At 39.0% G+C, this 23,636-nt stretch overlaps 1 protein-coding gene across 1 annotated transcript in view; it reads left to right on the forward strand.

The window, feature by feature from the left end:
- The window catches only part of MED17 (mediator complex subunit 17), a 139,405-nt gene that overhangs the window by 79,090 nt on the left and 36,679 nt on the right, over positions 1-23,636 (forward strand). The window contains exons 7-8 of the mRNA XM_067153568.2: positions 5,534-5,796; positions 16,728-17,037. Of these exons, the coding sequence (XP_067009669.1) occupies positions 5,534-5,796; positions 16,728-17,037 (573 nt within the window). The remainder of the gene's footprint in view (positions 1-5,533; positions 5,797-16,727; positions 17,038-23,636) is intronic.

Here is a 23,636-nt window from a genome sequence, read left to right on the forward strand (position 1 = left end):
ATTGTAGAAAATGGTGGCATCAGTGAAGTGATGAAAACGAAAATCAACAGCCTGTTTCCAGTCATTCGACCGGGTCGGGAATGGAATGAATGAAGTCCCATCCATCTATCGGCGAGGAAAGGAATTGTGCCGGCTGCCGAAGCCTGTCGCACTCTTCTGGGGCAATGATTAATGAATGAAAGATGTAATGAAATGATTTTGGAGAGTGTTGCTGGAATGAAATATGACGGAAAAAAACGCAGTACCCGGAGAAGAACCTGTCCCGCCTCTGCTTTGTTCAGCACAAATCTAACATGGAGTGACCAGGATTTGAACCACGGAGCCCATCGGTGAGAGTTCGGCGCACTGCCGCTTGAGCCACGGAGATATAAAAACATTCTTCAGCTTATCGCAGTTATTTCTGGGATCGCTGGAGCCACCCAGGCTCATTTTGGTTTTGGCTGAGGGTTTAAGGATTGACCGGAATTTGAACCTCGGCCATCTGGCTGGTAAGCCAGCTGCTAAGCCACTGTGCTAATCATGCCCCCCTCCCTCGGGTGATGTGATATAAATTTAAAATACAGTTTATTGATTGTGTTTAACACGTTGACGATGGCGTATTGTTTTCTGAGTTTATTCATTAGGAACAGAGTGAAAAATTAGAGATACTTGAACTCTAATGGATATATTACATACTATTACACATCTTAAGTACAGCCTATAGGCGTTAAGGTGCACTGTGTGCTGAGACCTCCCGGCAGGCGACCTCACTGAAATTGGCGGTCTTTATGCAGCATTGTTTGTTTTGATCGAACGTAGTGTTGTGAAGCAACATGTTAAGTGTGTATGCAGTTCTGCTGATATAATTCTTACAATGACTCTGTAAGTGAGATGCATTTCTTACTTTCCTACGTTTCAAATGAATCAAAGATATGTATTACTTATATTTTGAGACACATCGTACATTATATCACTGCTTGGGGTATCTAGTGAACAATATTGTATTTTTCCAGAATAAATGGCATGGATGTGGAAAATATTTCTAAATTACTCGAAGAGATTATTTCGGAGGACGATGAGGAAAACGAAATTTAAATTATCTCTTGCGAATCAAGCACTGCATTCCAGATCCCCTTCCGTCAACTTCTCATGAGACTCCAAACCGACTGCGGGAAACCCGCTCATCAGCCGCAATTCTTTCCGTAAGCGATGATGCAGAAGACGCAAATGACAGGGGTTCATCATATGTGGCTTCATCTGAAAGTACTTCAGATGATTCATACGTCGAACGCTCGGAGGAAGAAGATCGGCCTCGTCCACGTAAAATACAAAACAGGGACAACCTTCAGCATCAAGTTAATGGACAACCATCTGGGGATCAGCTGCGACAATGAACACAACACACAGGTAGTGATGGGCAGTCTGAGACGAGGTCTCGAGATTTCTCGGGATTTCTCGAGACTAGCGCAGGCATTATTTCTCGCGAGAAATTTCGAGAAATCTCGAGAGTGTTGTCCCCACAATGTGTGGCGAGCAGCTTGTCGTAGGCCTGCAGGTAGTCGGAGCTGAATGTTGTTTGTTCCGAATATGCGAATAGCCCACGGGCCTTCTCATTTTCGTAAATACGTGTCAACAAGCGACTAGGGCGTTCGTTTATACCGAAGTATATTTTGACGAAGTATAACATAATTGTAAAGGATACGCATTCGGGCATTGTATGCACTGGTAGGTACACGAATGAGTGGTTTAAGTACAGAACCTGACGGCTACTGTAGGTACACGTAACTGGATACTAGAGGCATGCATTATTCGAACTCAAGACGAGGCAAGACGCGCCTTTCTGCATATGCAACCACCATTACGCACGAGTGGAATGTGCAATCTAAATTGCTATAGAGTATTCGCGTCATAATTAGGTAGGTACTTTGATATATGACGGTGCAATGTGAACTGTGTCGAATTGTTCGCGACAACTTGAAGACGATGTCCGAAACGCAACGTAAGTCGTGGATGTCGGTTATTTTTAAGAGATGTCACATAGCACAGCCCACTGTATTGCTTATTCAAAAGAAGTAAAATACATCGGCAGAAATTCTTCTGGGATGATCCGGCACTTACAAACGCATAATATCAATGAAGACCGGGCGAGTTGGCCGTGCGCGTAGAGGCGCGCGGCTGTGAGCTTGCATCCGGGAGATAGTAGGTTGAATCCCACTATCGGCAGCCCTGAAGATGGTTTTCCATTTTCACACCAGGCAAATGCTGGGGCAGTACCTTAAGGCCACGGCCGCTTCCTTCTAACTCGTAGGCGTTTCCTATCCCATCTTCGCCATAAGACCTATCTGTGTCGGTGCGACGTAAAGCCCCTAGCAAAAAAAAAAAATCAATGAAGAGGAATCGTCACAGAACCCCTCCGGCCCGGTCTGAATCACAAGAAACTACCCTGCCGACAACGATTGTGAGGCATCCAGGTAGGATTACATCCTAATAACAATTATTAACAAATTATACGGGTTATTCAGTTAAGATGTCTACCTGACATAACTCGTGAACAGTTTAAGATACTGGCATTCTGTATTCACTTTGGTTAATGGTAAGGAGCTCATAGTCCAACATGCAGTGCTTTCATAGGATTTTGACAAAATTTATCGTCACACACGTTTCCATGTGAGAACTGCTGATGATAACTATCAAGCTTACACTCGTAGTTACTGGGACGTCGCACAGCTCGCAGCACTCGAGAATCGGTCTCGAGAGCGTTGCCCATCACCCCTGTTACACGTTCCACTCCTGTGTAATGGGGGTTGCATATGTAGCAAAGCACATCTTCCCCGTCTCACGTTCGAATAATGCACGCCTCTAGTATCCAAGTAGGTGTACATCCTATCTACAGTTATTCACAAAGTATGCATTGTTATTCACCTAAGATGTCCACCCCAAATAAGTCGTGAACAGTTTAAGATACAGACATTCTGTTTCCACTTTAGTTAATGGTATTAAGGGGTTCATAGTTGAACATGCAGGACTTTTCCAGGCGTTTGACAAAATGTATTGGCTCACACGTTTTCATAAGAGAACGTTATTTCACGCAATAACTGCCAATGATATACTGTCAAGTTTACAGTCGTACTTACTGGTACGTCGCACAGCTTGCGCTACAGGAGGATCAGTCTCGGGATTCTCGCGAGAGTCTTGAGATCTGCGACGTCAGTCTCGAGAGTCTTGAGCGAGAGCGTTGCCCATCACTACACACAGGGCAGATATCTGCAAATGTACAACCAGACATTTAAACACCAGTGATTTTGATAGGACAGAAAATAAACCTTTCATGGTTCGATGTCACTGGACAACATCTTAAACAGTTCCAACGTCCACCAACAGAGAAAATTCAGAATTTATGTGACAGGGATACGCCAATAGATATACTCAAAGGTATAATTAGTAATGACATTATTAACTTCATACTGGTGGAAACAAACCGCAATGGAAAAAACACAATACAAAATAAATGGACAGATGTAACTGAGCCAGAGTTGTGGAACTTCTACGCACTCATTTTTATATGGGGCTAGTAAGGTACCCTAAAATATCAGACTACTGGTCAAAGTATTTTTTATATCGCAGCGCTTTTGTACCGTTAGTAATGACACGTGACCGATTTAAGGATATTTTGAGATTTCTTCATTTTGCGGATAATGCCACACTAGATAAGTCAGACAAGCTCAGTAAAATTAGAGTTTTGCTTGACCTTCTTGTGCGTAATTTCAAAACTTTCGAAGTTCCTGGGGAAGCTGTAATAATTGATGAAACAATGGATGCCTTTTCGAGGTTGTTTTATCTTTTAGACAATACATCCCTGGTAAAGCTTCAAAATATGGTGTTAAATTGTTCCAAGTTGTGCGATTCGAAAGGATACATGTACGAGGTAATAGTTTATCAGCGAAAGGTGACCCATATTCCTTCTACATCTGATGAACGAGTCAGTAATGTTGTTGTTAAAAAGTGAATGCAGGATTATATTGGCCATGGTCGTACTTTGGTAATAGACAAGTTCTATAATAATTTGTCGATTGCCCAGTACTTTATAGAAAATGACACACACTTAGTAGGAACTCTAAGAAAAAATGTGAAAGGTATTCCCAAAAATGTACTGCTATGTCCATCAATGAAGAAGGGAGAGATAGTTGGCAAAGAAAGTAATTCTGGAATTGTTGTAGCAAACTGGAAAGATAAACGTAATGTGAGATTCATCTCTACGAGACATAAATTAGATCTGATTGATACAGGAAAAAAGAATAGGAAAGGCAAAAACGTAGTGAAACCTGAAGCAATTTTATACTACAACCCAAAGAAGCAAGGTATTGACTTATCTGACCAACTGAGCAGCTATTTCACTGTACTGAGGAGAACAATTAGGTGGTATCATGAAGTTGCGCTGGAACTTCTGCTTGGAACTGCTATTATGAATGCGCTCATTAAAATGAAGTAATGGGGAGAAATTTCAAATTGGAAAATTTAGAGAGGAGTTGGTCGTTGGAATTTTGGGGAACAGTGTGATAAAAGCAGCTACTCTCTCCACTTTTCCCAAACGCAGTCATATTTTGAAGGAAACAGAAGAAAAAGATGGCTGAAATAGAAAAGTACGTAAACGTTGCGTCAGTTGTTACGCAGAACTAGTGAGCATCCATGACAGAACTTATGCTCAGAAGCACTGCAAGAAAGTGTCCACGTACTGTGAGGATTGTCCCAAGAAGCCATCGTTGTGCCTGCTTTTTTTTCATAAGCAACACTGAAGTGGTACCTCACATTGTTGCATTCATTCCCTTTTTTACCATCATTGTATTATCCATGTGTACGATATAATTTTCTTTATATTATTATTGTTAATAATAATAATAATAATAATAATAACGATGCTGTTAAATATTCAACTCCAATACAACTGATAGTTATGATTTTCTGAACATTGTTAACCTGAATGTCTCTATTCTTATATTTGTACATATTTTCTTCATATAAAATGATTTAAGTAATGGAACAAGCATATTGAATAATTTCATAATTATCCTAGCTCCTATGTACTCCCTGCATGTCCCACTGTATACGAAGTTAGTTTGCCTTATGTAGAGACGAACCAGAAAGGACGAAAGCATAATCTGTGAACGGCGCGCGTTACGGCTCCAGTATATATAATGTGTCACGAGACCGCCAGCGGGTCTCACCGTCCAGAAGTAAAGAGTTGGCGGTGGGTCTCATAGTTGCCAAAGTGTTAATTTTCATAACATTTAGTATCTTCCATAAAAGAACTAAAGTTCAAGCGTTGCATAGATGAAGAACTTCAAATTCTAAACTGTCAGTTTCCTTATATTTTTGATGAAAAATATCTGGTAACCCTAGCTTCAACACTTACTGAGGGGTCATCATGACATGATATTTTAATATGGTTCAAGTTCTTGTGAGAATTGAATATGTGAGCAAATACATTAATATCAAAGTGTTTTTCTATTTATTCCATAATAGGTGTTTAATGTTGTATATATGTATTCTTTTGCAGGTACTTCCTGGTATACAGTTAATAATTAGTCTGCGTCACAGTACAGGGACTGATAAGAAACCCACCACAAATCTACCTCCAAAAACAGAACATGATCATGTGCTGGAACATTCCCTTCATCAGCTGCTGCGCGAGGTCCATCATAAGAATACTCATCACCCTTTTCCCCACCCGTCTTCGGGACCTATTGGTCCCAGTAAAAAGAGGTGTTTAGCTGGACCTACGGCAGCTGATCGATATGAGTTATTAGAAATGACGAAAAGGTATGGACTCTTAGTTAATAAAAGTCATCTTTAAATTTTTGTTTCTCTCTCTCTCTCTTTCTCCACCACTCACTCACTCCCTTCCTTCCTCCAATATTTATTCTACTTCTTCTCCTCTGTTTTCAACACTCATCTTCACTGTATACGTCCATCTCTTTCTGGGCTTTCCCCATTGTTTTACTTCTATTATTTTCTCCATAAATACTTGCTTTGAAACTTTATTCTCTTCCATTCTCATCATGTGTCCATTCCATTTCACCTTAAAAAAAAAAAAAAAAAAAAAAAATATATATATGTTCATGGCATTGACCTATGAAGATCTTTTGCCACTACTTTCACCATTTGAGAGGAACCTGCGTGTAAGTGGAATTGCGGAAGTGTAGAGTTTTGAATGTAAGGCAAGCAACGTTTAAGGATGACACAAACACCCAGTCCCCAAGCCAATTAAAAACCCCTGACCCAGCCGGGAATCGAACCTGGGACCGCCGGGTGACAGGCGGACGCGTTGCCCCCTACACCGCGGGGCCGGACACCATTTTTCCTTACTGGTCTCTATTTTGTCTTGCAGTTTAGGGAGTCCAATTCTTCTATATTTTAGAACTTATCCCTTCATGACTTCCCAATTATTCCCCTAAGGAATTTCATCTCGTCTGCTTGGATTTTGCTTTCATCATGTTCTGTTGTTATCCATGTGCCTGCCATGTATGTCAAGATTTGTGTTCAATACATTGAATGCAGAATTTTCTTGTATTTCTTTGGGGCATCCCAGTTCTATACTGTACCTCTCACACATTGGCAAAACCCATTGGTTTATTGGATTCTCTTTCCAATTTCTTAATTTATTTTCCCATCTTTTGCAAGTATACTCCCAAAATATTTGAAGCTTTTCACAACTTTTAATTGTATTCCCTTTACTGCAATATTTCCTCTCCCTTCTTTGTTACCTCTCATCAGCACTACTGTCTGATTATTCTCATACCGGGCGAGTTGGCCATGCGGTTAAGGAGTGCGTAGCTGTGAGCTTGCATCTGGAAGATAGTGAGTTTTAACCTTACTGTCGGCATTCCTGAAGATGGTTTTCCGTGGTTTCCTATTTTCACACCAGGCCTTTCCTGTCCCATCGTCGCCACATAACATCTATCTGTGTCGGTGCGATGTGAAGCAGATAGAAAAGAAAAAATCTTCTCACACTTATTTTCATTACATATTCCTCCATCTCCCAATTCCATACAGTAAGTCGTTCTTGCACTTCCATTTAATCTTTTCCCCATATTACTATGTTGTCTGCAAAGAGTAAGGTCTTGGTCTCTTTGCTTCTCATTTGTTGTTGTACATTCTTATGGGTTTAATCCATGACTTTGATGAAGAGTAGAGGGGTATAATATACTTCCTTTTTGAAGTACTGTTTGTACATTTAACCTATTTGTCCTGTCTTAGTCTTCACACTACTTACACACTTTTCATACATGTACACTGCTAAAAAATTGTCACTCCTTTGGATGCTCCTAACTACATTGTATGATTGCGCTGTGGGATTGGATATGACTATTACAGTAATAACACGTCCTGTTTACATCTGGATGTTTGGTTTGGGAGGTGTCGTCACTTAAAAGGCACTAGTGCTTCAATTCAGAGTATGTGTGAAGTTTGGTATGTGAGAAATGTAGTGTGTACAAATAACAGCTGGAGCCTCCGTGGCTCAGGCGGTGGCCCCTCACCACTGGGTTCCGTAGTTCAAATCCCGGTCACTCCATGTGAGGTTTGTGCTGGACAAAGCGGAGGTGGGACAGGTTTTTCTCCGGATACTCCAGTTTTCCCTGTCATCTTTCATTCCAGCAGCACTCTCCAGTATAATTTCATTTCATTAATGACTGCCCCAGAGGAGTGCGACAGGCTTCGGCAGCTGGCACAATTCCCATCCTTGCCGCTAGAAAGGGGCTTCATTCGTTCCATTCCTGACCCGGCGAATGACTGGAAACAGGCTGTGGATTTTAAGTTTCACAAGTAATAGCTGATCGTGCAGACAGAGGTAGGCAATGCGGGAAGCATTTGTCGTCGAATAAAGCCACTTTTGCACTTTTAAGAAGGCTTCTTGCACAGGTACATTGCCAGAATGCTAGGGGTTGCTCAGAATATGATTTGGTATGTGCGGAAGTTCAGTAGAAGTCCGCTATAGCGTGTACGGCATATAACGAGAACTCTGTTATAGCGACGACTTTTTTCTGTCGCTTCAAAATTCCTATATTAAACTGTGTATCGTCCTTCGGTTACAGCGAGAACCCTATCACTGGTGCATCCGTTATTACGAACGATTAAGCGGGCGCGATTTTTCTGTTACCGATATATATGCACCCCAGCGATGATATTGCATGCGATCGATTACCTTCGGCATTGTTTCCTCACTATGTGCACTAGCGATTTCTCTCGTCGACATTCGAATGCGATGTCGGAGTCGATTAGTAATATCCGTTTGACAGCTGTTCCGTAAAGAAAATTCGAAATGAAAGAGAACATATTTTCGTAATAAAGGCGTAAATAACGTGTCCGATAACGGTTGTTAACTCGTTAAAAATTAAGGCTGGCTAAACGACAGCTTAATTTTGAGACTAAATACTGCAATTATGTAAGAATGGGATACACCTCGAGATATGGCAGAGTGCTTTATTGATTTCATAGGTTAGTTTGTATTTTGTCGCGTCTGGTTAAATTACGGAAAGGCTATTATGAAAATTTATAGCGAGAAAGGTATAATTTCTCTAACGGCGCTTGAAGTGTGTTTTCATCATACGTATGGTATGGTCAAGTTAGGATACGTGACGCTGTATGAATAAGAAAACTGAAACGTTTGCAACAAAATGCGATCGATCATCTTCGGTACGGTGTAGTTTTCTCACTTTGTGCATTTGTGAGCTCTCTCGCTGACATTCAGAGGCGATGTTGGAGTTGATTAGTAATACCCATCAACTGCTGTTCTCAAGAAAATTTGAAATGAAAGAGTATAACACGTTTTCGTAATAAATGCGTAAATAACATGGCCGATAGCAGTTGTTAACTCGCAAAAATAAAGACTGAATAAACGATGTCTTAATTTTAGTGTTATATATGGAAATTACGTAAGAATGTCATACACTTCAAGATATGGCAGAGTAAATCACTGATTTCAGAGGATATTTCATATTTTCTTGCATCTAGTTACGGCTATTTAGATGTAAATTTTTCGCGAGGAGGTTATTTCTCTACATGCGTTTCAAATATGTTTTCATGATAGGCTACATATACGGTTAGGTTAGGTGATGCTGTTTGAAAAGAAAGCCGAGGTGTTCGCCACAGAAATCTCTGGAGTGATACCGTATTTCTCCCAATCCAAGACTTTTTTTTTTTTTTTTTCCTTCTTCTCAGAATCTCATGCGAAAACTCAAGGGTTGTTGCATTCGCGGACTAACAGTAAGTTAATGGATACTGGATACTGGCAACTACCGCCGTAACCACGTTACTTCTTTTCACACGCGCACATAACTCATTGACAATAAACGACCGCTTCTTTACTACACATCGCTACCGGTTGTACAGTGTACAGTGCCTGTGTGTTTCTCAAATCTGCAGAATGGCATCAAAACATGCGACCCTTCGAATTCTTAGAAAAGCCATTGCTACTCAGTGGCAGAGTCATAACGCGTCTATTGTACCTGACGCTTAGTAAAATTAAGGTTTATAGACAGCAGGAATATTTTCGTGATGGATAGTCGTATTGTAAAGATACGTGGAAAAGGTATTGCCAGCAAATTTTCAACGGATTCTAGTCGATATTATGATGCCAATTTTAAGTTAATGTTTATTAAACACTCGGAAATGTAGAATAATTGTGCAGCCGCAAGAAAATACGGCATAGGCCTAACTAAAGCCAATATTTGGCGTTAGCGTGAAGACACAGAGCTAAAAAGAAATGCGTACTGTACAAAAAATGCATTCAGTGGTCCGGAACAAGGACGTTTTAAAGAACTCTATGATGAAATTGTGAGGTATGTGCACGAAAAACGCAAGGGCGGTTGGCCATACCGTGGCGCAATAAACTCGTTCGTTGACTTTCAACATCACTAGCCGTTGAATTTGGCCGCACCTGACAAGCGAGATGTGCGTGTAGCAGAAGCCGGTTATATCTGACGCTGCTTAAAAGTAACAGTTTTATAGACAGCAAGAATAATTTCCTGATGGATCGTTGTATTGTAGAGACGCATGGAATAGGTATTGCCGGAAAATTTTCAACGAGTTCTCTTTGATATTATGATGCCAAGTTAAGTTAATGGTCCTTAAACTCGCAAAATAAAGAATAATTGTTCAGTCGCAAAAAAAAAAAAAGAAATACGGCGTGACGAAAGTCAATGTTCGGCGTCTAAAAATAGTCTAAAAATGCGTAGGCCTGTATGATTTTACAAACTTCTTTTTGAGCCTGATTAAAATTTTTTGAAGGAAAAAGTGGGGTTTATCTTGGATTCGGAGAAATACGGAACTATATTTTTTTCAGAATGAAATTAAACATACTCTTTCACGTAGTATCGGATTACGAAAAATAACAAGTAAGTCGTAGTGTGGATATCATCTGCGGAAACGCAAGTTTTGAACAAACTGATTGCCGTTTCATACCGATTTTAAAGTGCATGAAGGGTTTTCCGACTTTTATACAAAAATCGGATATAACGACAATCCGTTATAGCGAGTAATTTATTCGCCGTTATGAATTCTTGCTATAACGGACTTTACTGTATTGCCGGGCACCCTGGCATGGACTGCCAAAGGAAAACAACCCCAGGGCAGGATCATTTTTTGGGTCTACAAGCTCTCTGAAACTGCCGAGTTACAGCATGAGCAGTGCAGGTGGACCTACGGCAGGCTTCTGGAGTATGAGATAGTGACCAAACAGTTGGAATCGGGCTTTGAGAGGCCAATTTAAGATCCCGACGTTCCACTCAAATAACTGAAATGGACAGGTGACACCATGGTAGAAGAATGTAGTTCATTAGAAATCGTCTGCACTGGCAGCTAAGACAGTGTATTCTGTTATGTTCTTGGATGAATCCCGTTTCGCATTATATCGTCCAGATGGTCATCTACGACTCTGGAGAAGAGTTAGGGAGTCATTTGTTTCGACAGTACATTCTACCATTGCTTCTGGAGGCGGATCTGTTATGGTATGAGCGGGTGTAAATCTTGGCACCAAAACTGATCTCCTGATCATTCACAGTGGATCTCTAACTGATTGACGATATATTGAAGAGATCTTAGTGCTATGTGTGATTCCTCATGTGGGTCAACTTAGAGAAAATGTGGTATTCATGCATGATAATGCTAGAACACTATACCAACATTGTTCGGAGACTGCTGTAAGAGAACCATGTGCACTGAATGGAGTGGCCAACCACAAGTCCCAACGTGCCTTGATTATGATAAAACAAGTCTGGAATCAACTGGAGAAATGCGTTTGAGTGAGAAATCCATCCTCTCAAACATTGCAAGCCTTTTTGGAAGAGTGGTGGCGTCTACCTCAATTGAATGCCGTGTTCCTTGTCAGAAGCATGAGAAGGCATTGTGAAGCTGTTGTCAATGCAAGGGATGGCAATACTCCTTATTAAGATGCTTAATTACCATGTAGCATATGTATGACCAGGTACTGCTTTGCTTATGACACGTGCAAAGAAGTCGCGTGATCGAGACAGTTACTTTGAGAAGGCCAGGCCATTTGAGAGGACAACCACCTGCTAAACACCATTAGAACTTCATTGACGGTTTCCACTAGATCACTTGCAGTTTACTATGCATCTGTCTTCTACCTAACACAGCTTCTTAATTTTATACCGCGGCCCTTCCGACCCTTTATAATAAAGCAAGACACCAGCCAACATTATGAAACAATAATCAAGAAAGGGACCGCTAGATTGAGAAGATATTGAGAATGCTGCTGTTTCTAAAGCTTTAGATTTAATTGGTGTTTTTTTCCTTGTCACAGGCTTTTCGCCTGGACGTTATGATCAGGCTTGGTTTCTCAAAAATGTTTGCTCCCGCTCCCCTCCTGACCAATTTAATATGATGAGTTTCTACAAGGATGATTTTCGACAGTGATTTCAACCTGTTTGTTATTGTTACTAAACAATATTTTGTAAACTATGAGATCCACAACCTCACCATGTGCTACTATTGTTCATTTCCATCTGCATCATTTGTTTTTTCATTCCTTTGTTTTCTTAGGTTAACACAGTTTTTAGTTTCAATTATTATTTTAAATTAACACCTTTTCACTGAATTTTGTCGCAGTGAGTTGTTTTTTGCTCCGCATATTGATGTAAATATTGTATATTTGTGCTAATTTTGTTTGCGTCTAGGCTCTCTTTTGTTTGTTTTTTCATTTGCTCTTTCATTTTTTTTAAAGCATTTTTTTCATCTTATATTATGTAAATTATTTCAAACTCCCCTCATTTTTCACTGAAGATGGCTCAAACGAGCCGAAACATGTTTGAATTTGTTTACTCCGTCTAATGATGGAATATTTATTGTATTGAATTAGGAGGATACTCTCATTTTTCACCTTTGTAAAGTGAAAACCGTCAATACGGAATGATTCTAATATCTTGTAATATCTTTCTTGGTATCCTCTCTTCTCCCATTCTCTTAACATGTCCATACCACTGCAGCCTTGATTTTTCTATCTTTTCCTGAAGGGGTACCCCATTTACCATTTCCAGAACTCTCATTTCTTACTCTTTCTGTTAAAGTTACTCGACATCTTTGAAACTTCATTTACACTGCTTGTATTCTACTTTTATCCCTCTGCTTCATAACCCACATTTCTGATCCATATGTCAAAACTAATCAACAAAAATTGAATGTAATAAGGCCAAGGCATGGTCTGACCCAATACTGGTAATTTATGTATCCAAGAATTGCCAATTTTGTGAAGTGTCTCTAAATCATGTTGTTTTTGAGAGTTTCTTTATTTACAGATTTATCTTTTGAGATTCTGACCCTGACAACACACACGCGCACACATACACATGAAAATTTAAGTTATAATTCCACCTTTACAATACTATAATTGTCTTTATTGAAAAGACCACATTAGACTATATTCGTGATACATGTTTTGTCCTCTAATGGGAAATCTTCATTCACACATACAAACATTGAAAAAAAGATAACACGTGAAAATTGGTTAATGAAAAGTTTTTAAATCTTGTGACGCAGTGTGTTGGCATCTTGTCAATCTTGAATTTTAAAATGGTGCAGCATGAACATGATATGAACCATGAAGTCTTAGTTGAAACACAGAGTAGAATGTTGTTATATGCGTAGAATTGCCCAAATACAAAACAACATGAGTGGCTATGCGAATAAAATTGTAAACCTATTGTACATAAAATACTGTGATGGTAATGCCACATTAAAATAGCTTCCTTTATTAGATGAAGAAGTTGGAGTTATGTTGACACAAGTTGAACTTGATTGTGTGTTGACAATATGGGCCTAAAAAAAGAAAAGAATGAGTGAACTAATGAAAGAATTCAATTGAAATGTAAACTGAGTGTCCATCTGGTCACTCACCTCCTAGCCCGTCCTGTGTCGACCACTTCACCTCAAGTGTTAAAGATGAGAGTGACCTCCTCGAAGGCCGTTGAGGACTGACTAGGAGGGGAGGTTGAGGGGAATTTGATGTAAGGGGAGAGGTGTAAGGTAAAGCATTACTTACGCACCTTTGTGTAAATAATTAATGATTATCTCCTCGAAAAGTATATTGATTTCCTCCGATATTTCATCCCGATTATAAATCGGGTTGCATTTTTGATCAATATCTATAAAAATGTATTCCAAAATATTCAATAGATTCCCTTTCTTACTTAAATGGAAAATTTGAAGGTCTTGTTTTATGTCCGTGAATGTACGATTGGTATTGACCATGTGAGAACCGAATGCTGAGAATCTGCCGTATTTTGATGCATTAACAGGTTCCTTATACCTTAAAATTGCGGCCTGTGTGTCCAATATGACTGGCGGAAAATTGCTGGCACTTTAATTTATAAACTCCTGATTTCTGAAATGTGCTTATTGCCGTTATTTATAGTATGCTGACTATAGGAAAGATGAGCGTTGTTGGTTGTCTTGAAAGAAACTGTCATATTAAGTTTCTTGAAAACATTAATAATTTCATCGATTTTACTATGACTGTAGGTGAAAAGGGTGTAACTGTCTTCTTTGTTTATTATCCTTGGTTAATATTGAAAATGATTTCTTCTTGATTTTGCTAATAATTTCGTCCACATTTTGCCTGTTGAACCCATTACTTTCAGCTATAAAATAAATAGTATCAAATTCATTTTTACGATCCACTTCTGACATGGATATACTATAAGCCCTGTAAATCATACTGTAAAAGGAGGCCCTCTTATGTGCTGCCGGGTGTATGGAATTTTGTCTAATTACGTTCACTGTTAGAGTGGGTTTTCTAAATATTTTATATCTAAGTTTACTAGGGTCATTAATGATTGTAATATCGAGAAAATTTAACTTTTTATTATTTTCACTTTCGAAAGAAAATTTAATCTGTGAATCCATATTATTTAATTGTTCAAATACCTCCTCTCCATTAGTAATGCTGTGATCAGTTATTGTAAACGTGTCATCTACGTATCTCAACCAGCATATTATTCCTTTAATGTTGTTGATTTTATTATTTTCAAGAAAATCCATGTAAATTTCTGCCATAATTTCCAAAGCTGGGGCAGACCTTCTAGTTTATAAACCTGACCATTAAAAGTGAAATAATTATTAGCGGTGACGAACTCCAAGATATTAATAAAATCGGCTACCTCTTGCCTACTTACATTACTGTATTTACGTGGATTGTTCTTTACAAGATTTATCATTTTTGATACTGGAATATTTGGGAACTTTTTTTTGACATCAAATGAATACATCTTCTGGTCTGATTGGGTTGACTTCTTTAGTACGATCATAAAATTCTTTGGAATTCTTAATAGACTTGTTATCCTTAAATCTATGTTTTTTTAAAAATTGTGTATAAATCTAGATGTTTTGTATAAAGAGCTATTTTTTAAATTGATGGTGGGTCTTATAGGTATATTCTCTTTCTGCACCTTTGGTGGTGGCCTAGCTGTCGGGATACCCAGGTTCATACTAATAAGTTTTTGAGACTCCCTTTCATTGAGGATGAAAGAAGATCGTTCAAGAAGTTGCTTTAAGTTTCTCTGGATAATATTGATTAGGTCTTTTTTAAAAATTTTGAATGAATTCTCTGTGAAAAAGGTTTTGGTTTTCTGTATGTATATTCTTTATTCATAATGACCGTAGCATTCCTCTTGTCTGCCTCAGTCAAAATCGAATCATTCTCCTTAATTTTCTGTTTTTCAACAAACCTATTATTTGGTTATGATGTGAAGAAACTCCATCATTGTTGTTATTTATTAAATTAGGAAGTTTTTTCTTAATATTAAATCTAGTCTCCGTTTTGGTCCTCGATCGGTAATTTCTGTGTTGCATTTTCAGCTTCCGCCGTGATCATGATTGTGTCTTTAAGTTTGAATTGAACGGACCAATTGAATTTGGGACCTTTCTCCATAACACTTATTTCTGACTTATAAAAATGGGTCTTTGAAAGATTGATAACAGGCTCTTGAAATACAGGAAAGGTTGAATGAGCCCGATTGTTATAATCCGTAGACAAGAGAGAATCCGCCTCAGTTCTCTTACTATTGCGACTAAGTGTATTAGTTTTGTTCGACTAACTTGTTCTGTTTATCTGCAAATAGGTATGCAATTTTATCATTAATGTAATTTTGAAATGAATTCCATTCTAATGGGACAAAGGAGGAAGAAGCAACAAGATGGGTGTCATATAACTGAGTATTAAGTAATGCTTTTTTCCTATAGAAAAATTTAATTTTGTTCCTGATCCATAGAATACATGTTACCGAACAGTAATGAAAATTACTTGTCTGACTGCCTGGTGACATATGTTCCAGAGGTGTGCTTGGGGCTTGTGGGAGCTTGGGGGTGGATATAAAATATAAAGTGTGGCATAGTGGCCACTTTTCGTACTTTATTTTAGCTGCCTGGGAAGACTACTTTGTCATGTAGGACTACATCTGTTGCCTTGATAAAGAATTCTGTGTTGTATTCAAGCTTCAACTCGTGTGCAATTGATTTACTTACTCTGTCTACTAGTATATCAGTCCAGAGGTGTCCCCCTCTGTAGCATAACGGCTAGTGTTATTAGCTGCCGTCCTTGGGGGCCCGGGTTCGATTCCCGGTACTGCCAGAAATGTTAAAACTGGCAGGAGGGCTGCTATGAGGTTGAAATGGCACATGCAGCTCACCTCCATTGGGGGTGTGCCTGAAAAGAGCTGCGCCACCTCGGAATGAAGACTTGAGTTTCTTTACTTTTGCCCAGAGGTTGGTTGGATCCTCAGATAGCACCACCATAGGTTATGCAGTTACGGGGAACCGCTAAAACCGATGACAGAGTTAGAGTGAAGCGTACTAGTCAAGATATGGGCTGAGGTAGTTTTCCATTGATTTTCTCACCGGGCTAACATGTCTGACCCTCTGAGTAACACCTTTTGTAACACTCAGATGCACAATCATGCTCTGAATGTCATTGCCCAGCCCACCAATACCTCAGCAGCTTCCATATTACCACAGCCATAAATGAGTTTGACTTTGGTGGAAGCTACATTTTGCTCTGGTCTGTGTCAAGAGACAGATTCATAAACACTGCATCCATCAAGAAATGGCAACAGACAGAATTTAATTACTATATGACCAATGAAAATATATGTATACTGTATACAATGCAGTGCAGGTGTGTTAAATATTGGGGGATAATATTGATTTATTTTTTGATGTGCATAAATTTTTTGTTCTTACAGCCAGACTCTTCTGGAGGAAATAATCCAGCAAGCTCAACATTTCTTCATGAGACTGCGAACAGAATATGTCTTAGATACAATAGCCAAAGAAGTGAAAGATCCTCTCATCGTGTCTCATTGGAATGCCCTGAATTCACCTACACAATCATGTGTTAAGATTAATATCATGACACATGGGTATGATTCAGTCTGTCGCACATCACTTATTGTTCATGTGGGTGAAAAGTCTCTGAAATGTGTGTGTCGAGATGGACGAGTCATGCACATGTCTTATGAACCTCAAGAGCTGAGAGACCTTATATTCTGTCAGGTAAATTCTAGTTTAAATTTTAAGATTCTACATTTTTATTTTAACTCTTTGAATACACAGTAAAACCTCATTAAGACGTTTCTGTAGGGGACAAGAAAAATGGACATGTTAAGCGAGAAAATACTTCTGAATATACAAATAAAAACTATCCAACAGCGATATGAAAATACTAGATAAGATTTTTTCTCGACATGAGGGCATTTAATATGCTTACAATATTGTGATTTTTTTATTCCACCTTTTCAATACAATTGGTTTTATGTTGTTAGATCATAGTGCTACGACACTATTTTATAGGGACATGTTTCGCTTGAATTTCAAGCATCTTCAGCCTATATATCATCTCAGTGTTAAGACATGTCATATTTGATTTGCTTTGACAAATTTGTGCTTAATTATAATTCTAAAATTAAGTAATAAAATATATAAACATAGGAATTTATGAATACATTAATAGTTTAACAATATGAATGACTATACTAAAATTGGAATAACTATTAATTCTAAAGATATTGACATCCAAAACACACTATCTTCAAATGTTAAAAATTTGGCTAAAATTGTTTTCTCAAAGTTCTAGTTTATTAAAAACAATTGTAATTTGAGTCGTAATTATAGTTAAAACTTACTGGTGTCTGAAGATTAAAATCTTGGATACGTTGGAATTCAGTTTCAAGTTTTAATTTTGAGGCTTGCTACTGTAATTTAATAGTTTTGAACAGTAAAATGTTGAATTAGTTAGTTTCATCGAACTAGTCTTGTTTTTATGATCTGATTTTCTGTTGGTAGTAATTTGTATTTGAGTGTTTTAGTCAAAAGGGACGTCAATCCAAATCTTGAGGAGTTGATTTGTTTCTTTCATAATATTTGAATGATGGTACATCCCTTTGACTGCTACTAGGCTATCTCAAGGCTAATATGCACCACGCTAGTCAATTTCACATGATAGGTTCCTATCCAGATAAAGGCTACCATATCACGCGACAAAACTTAACTGTACCACTCGACTCTAAATCATTTTCTAACTTCTGAATGAAATGCGAAATACAAGCACAAATAGGCTCACTTTTCCATAATCACGCAACTGTGGTGATGGCTCTTACTCGAATTGTAAATCCTATTTCCTTCACAAGGGGTGACATATAATAATTTTCCTAGCCCTGAAAATGTTGATTGTACTCGTAGTAAGCGGTAATAGTGAAAATTCATGATGCTGTAGGTATGTTTATATGTTCTTAATCCAGATGTAGGCTAACATATCACACGACAAATATTTGCTACACTTCACTGTACCACTCAACACAAAATAAATTTCTAACTTCTGAATGGAGTGCAAAATACAAGACAAATAGACTCACTGTCTTACTTGACTTACTTCCTGTTGCTCCTCCAGAGCATAGGGCTTCCGTGAAACACTTTCATCTGTTCCTATTGTTGGCTAACCTCTTCACTTCATTCCAAGTTTTTCCCACTGGTAGACATTCCTCTTCGATCGTCTTTTTCCAGGTCTTCTTCGGACGTCCGCGCTTTCTAGCGCCTTGGGGGTTCCAGTCGAGCACTGTCTTTTCAATGGCTCCACCGGGCTTCCTTAAAGTATGTCCTATCCAACGCCATGTTCTCTCTCTTATCTGCATTTCAATTGGCTGCTGGTTAGTTTCTTCCCATAGATCTTCATTTGAAATAACATCCGGCCATCTTCTGTTGATGATACGTCTTAGACAGTGATTCACGAAGACTTGCAGTTGTAAAGCAGAACGGACTTAACATTTGTGTTAAAGTCGTAACTTAGTTTTTGTAGAAAGACTCACTGTTTTATTCAGCAACTTTGCTGCTAACCAGCAAGCAAAACTGAACATTGCTGAGGCTAATGGCTTGCTCCCCGAACGTGCAAATTATCCTGTGAAGTTCTGGAATTTAAGGCCTTTTTCCATAATCACGCAACTATGGCGACTGATTTTATCCGAGTTTGACATCACATTTGTTTCACAAGGGATGACAAGTAACATTTTCAAGGCTAGGAAAAATGTGATCGTACTAAGCGGCAATAGCGAAAATTCGTGACATGATAGCGAGGTATTTTTTATATAGATTTAATACGTTGAGAAACAGAACTTTGAATTTATGACGTGCTAAGTGGGAAAAAGTGTTAATGAGGAACGTACTAATGAGGTTTCACTGTGTATAAATGTACCTAAAAGAGAGGCAGATATGTAGGAGGATAGTCTTGATATGTGGAGTATGGATAAACTTTTGTTGTGTTAGTATGACATTAAACCACTAGAGGGTTGGGGGGGAGGGACGGGGCTACTGAAATTGTTAATCTCCTCAATAAAGAAACTTACAACCAAATAATCACTAATAATGGATGTTGCTTGTATGATTCTTGCTGTGTTTGGTTAACCTCGTTATTGTGTTCCTCATTAACACGTTTTCCCGCTTAGCACTTCGTAAATTCATAGTCCAAATTCTCATCTATATAAAAGTACCTCGCTTATCGCCTCCAACTCCAGTAAGAGCTATCGCCACAGTTGCGTGATTAAGGGGAAAGGCCTTGAATTTCTGAACTTCACAGGATAAGTTGCACCTTCAGGGAGCAATCAGTAGTCTCAGGAAGGTTCAGTTTTGTTTGCCTAGTAGCAGCAAGATTGCTGAATAACACAATGAGCCTGTTTTCGCTTGTATTTCGCTTTCCATTCAGAAGTTAGAAATTTATTTTCTTTTGAGTGGTACAGTCAATGGTAATACCAATATAAATGGTCCGTTATTGGACATTATAAATTTTCCAGCTAGCTCATTCTTGGTTGCCAGCGTTTCGCCCTCGTGTGCTAGGGTGGGCTCATCAGTTGGTACCTAGCACACCTACCAATACGCTGGCTAGTGCATACCGTGGAGGCCACTGCGTAGGCTAACTGGAGCCACCGGCAGTGCCAATGCACTAAGAGACTTTGTCTCATCACTAAAAATTGATGCCTGCTTGGCCATCAGATGATATAGATGTTGATTCCCATAGGGAATCTGAAATATTTGTCCTGAATGAGCAAATTTATAATACCAATATAAATGGTCCGTTATTGGACATTATAAATTTTCCAGCTAGCTCATTCTTGGTTGCCAGCGTTTCGCCCTCGTGTGCTAGGGTGGTATTATAAATTTGCTCATTCAGGACAAATATTTCAGATTCCCTATGGGAATCAACATCTATATCATCTGATGGCCAAGCAGGCATCAATTTTTAGTGATGAGACAAAGTCTCTTAGTGCATTGGCACTGCCGGTGGCTCCAGTTAGCCTACGCAGTGGCCTCCACGGTATGCACTAGCCAGCGTATTGGTAGGTGTGCTAGGTACCAACTGATGAGCCCACCCTAGCACACGAGGGCGAAACGCTGGCAACCAAGAATGAGCTAGCTGGAAAATTTATAATGTCCAATAACGGACCATTTATATTGGTATTATAAATTTGCTCATTCAGGACAAATATTTCAGATTCCCTATGGGAATCAACATCTATATCATCTGATGGCCAAGCAGGCATCAATTTTTAGTGATGAGACAAAGTCTCTTAGTGCATTGGCACTGCCGGTGGCTCCAGTTAGCCTACGCAGTGGCCTCCACGGTATGCACTAGCCAGCGTATTGGTAGGTGTGCTAGGTACCAACTGATGAGCCCACCCTAGCACACGAGGGCGAAACGCTGGCAACCAAGAATGAGCTAGCTGGAAAATTTATAATGTCCAATAACGGACCATTTATATTGGTATTATAAATTTGCTCATTCAGGACAAATATTTCAGATTCCCTATGGGAATCAACATCTATATCACAGTCAATGGTAGCGAATATTTGTTGCGTAATAGCCTACGTCTGGATTAGGAACATAATCATGTTAACTTGATTTTGGTGCATATTTATCTTGTAATAGCATAGTCATGAACATGGAAAAAGTCATGAAATTCATTAGTAATGAAGACAAAGTTAAACTCTGTCAGAAAGTGGACTGGCATCGGCATGTTTAAGCGCACGGGCGTGGCGCAAATGTTGTAACTCGCACCTTCAAGTTTTGACTTGATCACTTGAGTTGGTCGAAGTTTTGTTGGATTCAAAATGGCGGCCAAAGTCATTCCTTGCTGTCACACACGGTCAAGTGTAACCTCAAATTCATTGTCTAAGGGAGTGACCTGAAAATAATGTTTTATAATAACCCACTGGTCCGAAATAAAGGGCTTCTACTAACATTTGTTTTAGAAAGAGTGTGACCTGTAATAATCCTTTGGCATTTTTATGGGCCCCTGTGCAAATGTTTTCATATTTGTTGTTTGGTGTTAATCACACCTTTCAATGCCCTGTTCTTAATGAGCCCCAGCAGAGAAGGTTTTCATATTTGTTGTCTGGTGTTTTTCACACCTCTTGATAGTATACTCTCATCTTTAAGTAGATATAGTTTGCATTGTACCTGCGGATACACTATGTAAAATGCCCTCATATCGAAAAATTCATATCTAGTACAGTAGAAGTCCGCTATAGCAAGTACGGCATATAACGAGAACTCCGTTGTAACTGTGTATCGTCCTTCGGTTACAGCGAGAACCCTATCACTGGCGCATCCGTTATTACGAGCAATTAAGCGTGCACGATTTTTTCCGTTACCGATATTTATGCACCCCAGCGATGATATTGCATGCAATCGATTACCTTCAGCATCGTTTCCTTGCTATGTGCACTAGCGATTTCTCTCGTCGACATTCGAAGGCGATGTCAGAGTCGATTGGTAATATCCGTCGCCAGCTGTTCCGTAAAGGAAATTCAAAATGAAAGAGAACATATTTTCGTAATAAATGCGTAAATAACACGTCCGATAACGGTTGTTCACTCCTTAAAAATTAAGGCTGACTAAACGACCGCTTAATTTTCAAGCTAAATGCTGTAATTAAGTAAGAATGGGATACACCCCGAGATATGGCAGAGTGCATAATTGATTTCATAGGTTAGTTTGTATTTTGTCGCGTCTGGTTAAATTACGGAAAGGCTATTATGAAAATTTATAGCGAGAAAGGTATAAAACCTCTACCGGCGCTTGACGTGTGTTTTCATCATACGTATAATACGGTTGAGTTAGGATACGTGACGCTGTTTGAATAAGAAAACTGAAACGTTTGCAACAAAATGCGATCAGTCATCTTCGGTACGGTATAATTTTCTCACTCTGTGCATTTGTGATCTCTCTCGTTGACATTCAAAGGCGATGTTGGAGTTGATTAGTAATACCCATAGACTGTTGTTCTCTAAAGAAAATTCGAAATGAAAGAGTATAACATGTTTTCGTAATAAATGCATAAATAACGTGGCCGATAGCAGTTGTTAACTCGTGAAAATAAAGACTGAATAAACAATATCTTAATTTTAGTGTTATATACGGAAATTACATAAGAATGTCATACACTTCAAGATATGGCAGAGTACATCACTGATTTCAGAGGACATTTCATATCTTCTCGCGTCTAGTTACGGCTATTTGCATGTAAATTATTCGCGAGGAGGTTATTTCTCTACATGCGTTTCAAATATGTTTTCACGATAAGCTGCATATACAGTTAGGTTAGGTGACGCTGTTTGAAGAAGAAAGCTGAGGTGTTTGCCACAGAAATCTCTGGAGTGATACCGTATTTCTCCAAATCCAAGACTTTTTTTTTCTCCTCAGAATCTCATGCAAAAACTCAAGGGTTGTTGCATACACGGCCTAACAGTAAGTTAATGGATACCACTGGCAACAACCGCTGTATCCATGCTGCTTCTATTCACACGCGCACAGAACTCATTGACAATAAACGACCGCCTCTTTACTACACATCGCTACCGGTTGTACAGTGTACAGTGCCTGTGTGTTTCTCAAATCTGCAGAATGGCATCAAAACATGCGACCCTTCGAATTCATAGAAAAGCCATGCCTACTCAGTGGCAGAGTCATAACGCGTCTATTGTACTTGACGCTTAGTAAAATTAAGGTTTGTAGACAGCAGGAATATTTTCGTGATGGATAGTCGTATTGTAAAGATACGTGGAAAAGGTATTGCCGGCAAATTTTAAACGACTTCTAGTCGATAGTATGATGCCACTTTTAAGTTAATGTTTATTAAACACTCGGAAATGTAGAATAATTGTGCAGCCACAATAAAATACGGCATAGGCCTAACTAAAGCCAATATTTGGCATTAGCATGAAGACAAAGAGCTAAAAAGAAATGCGTACTGTATAAAAAATGCATTAAATGGTCCGCAACAAGGACACTTTAAAGAAGTCGATGATGAAATTGTGAGGTATGTGCACAAAAAACGCAAGGGCGGTTGGCCATACTGTGGAGCAATAAACTCATTCGTTGACTTTCAACGTTCCCGATTAGGCCTGTACATCGCTAGCCGTTGAATTTGGCCGCACCCGACAAGCGAGACGTGAGTGTAGCGGTAGCTGGTTATATCTGACGCTGCGTAAAAGTAACAGTTTTATAGACAGCAAGAATAATTTCCTGTTGGATCGTTTGTATTGTAGAGATGCATGGAATAGGTATTGCCTGAAAATTTTCAACGAGTTCTCTTCGGTATTATGAT

This window comes from Anabrus simplex, chromosome 9 (genome assembly GCF_040414725.1).
Source record: "Anabrus simplex isolate iqAnaSimp1 chromosome 9, ASM4041472v1, whole genome shotgun sequence".
Taxonomy (NCBI): domain Eukaryota; kingdom Metazoa; phylum Arthropoda; class Insecta; order Orthoptera; family Tettigoniidae; genus Anabrus; species Anabrus simplex.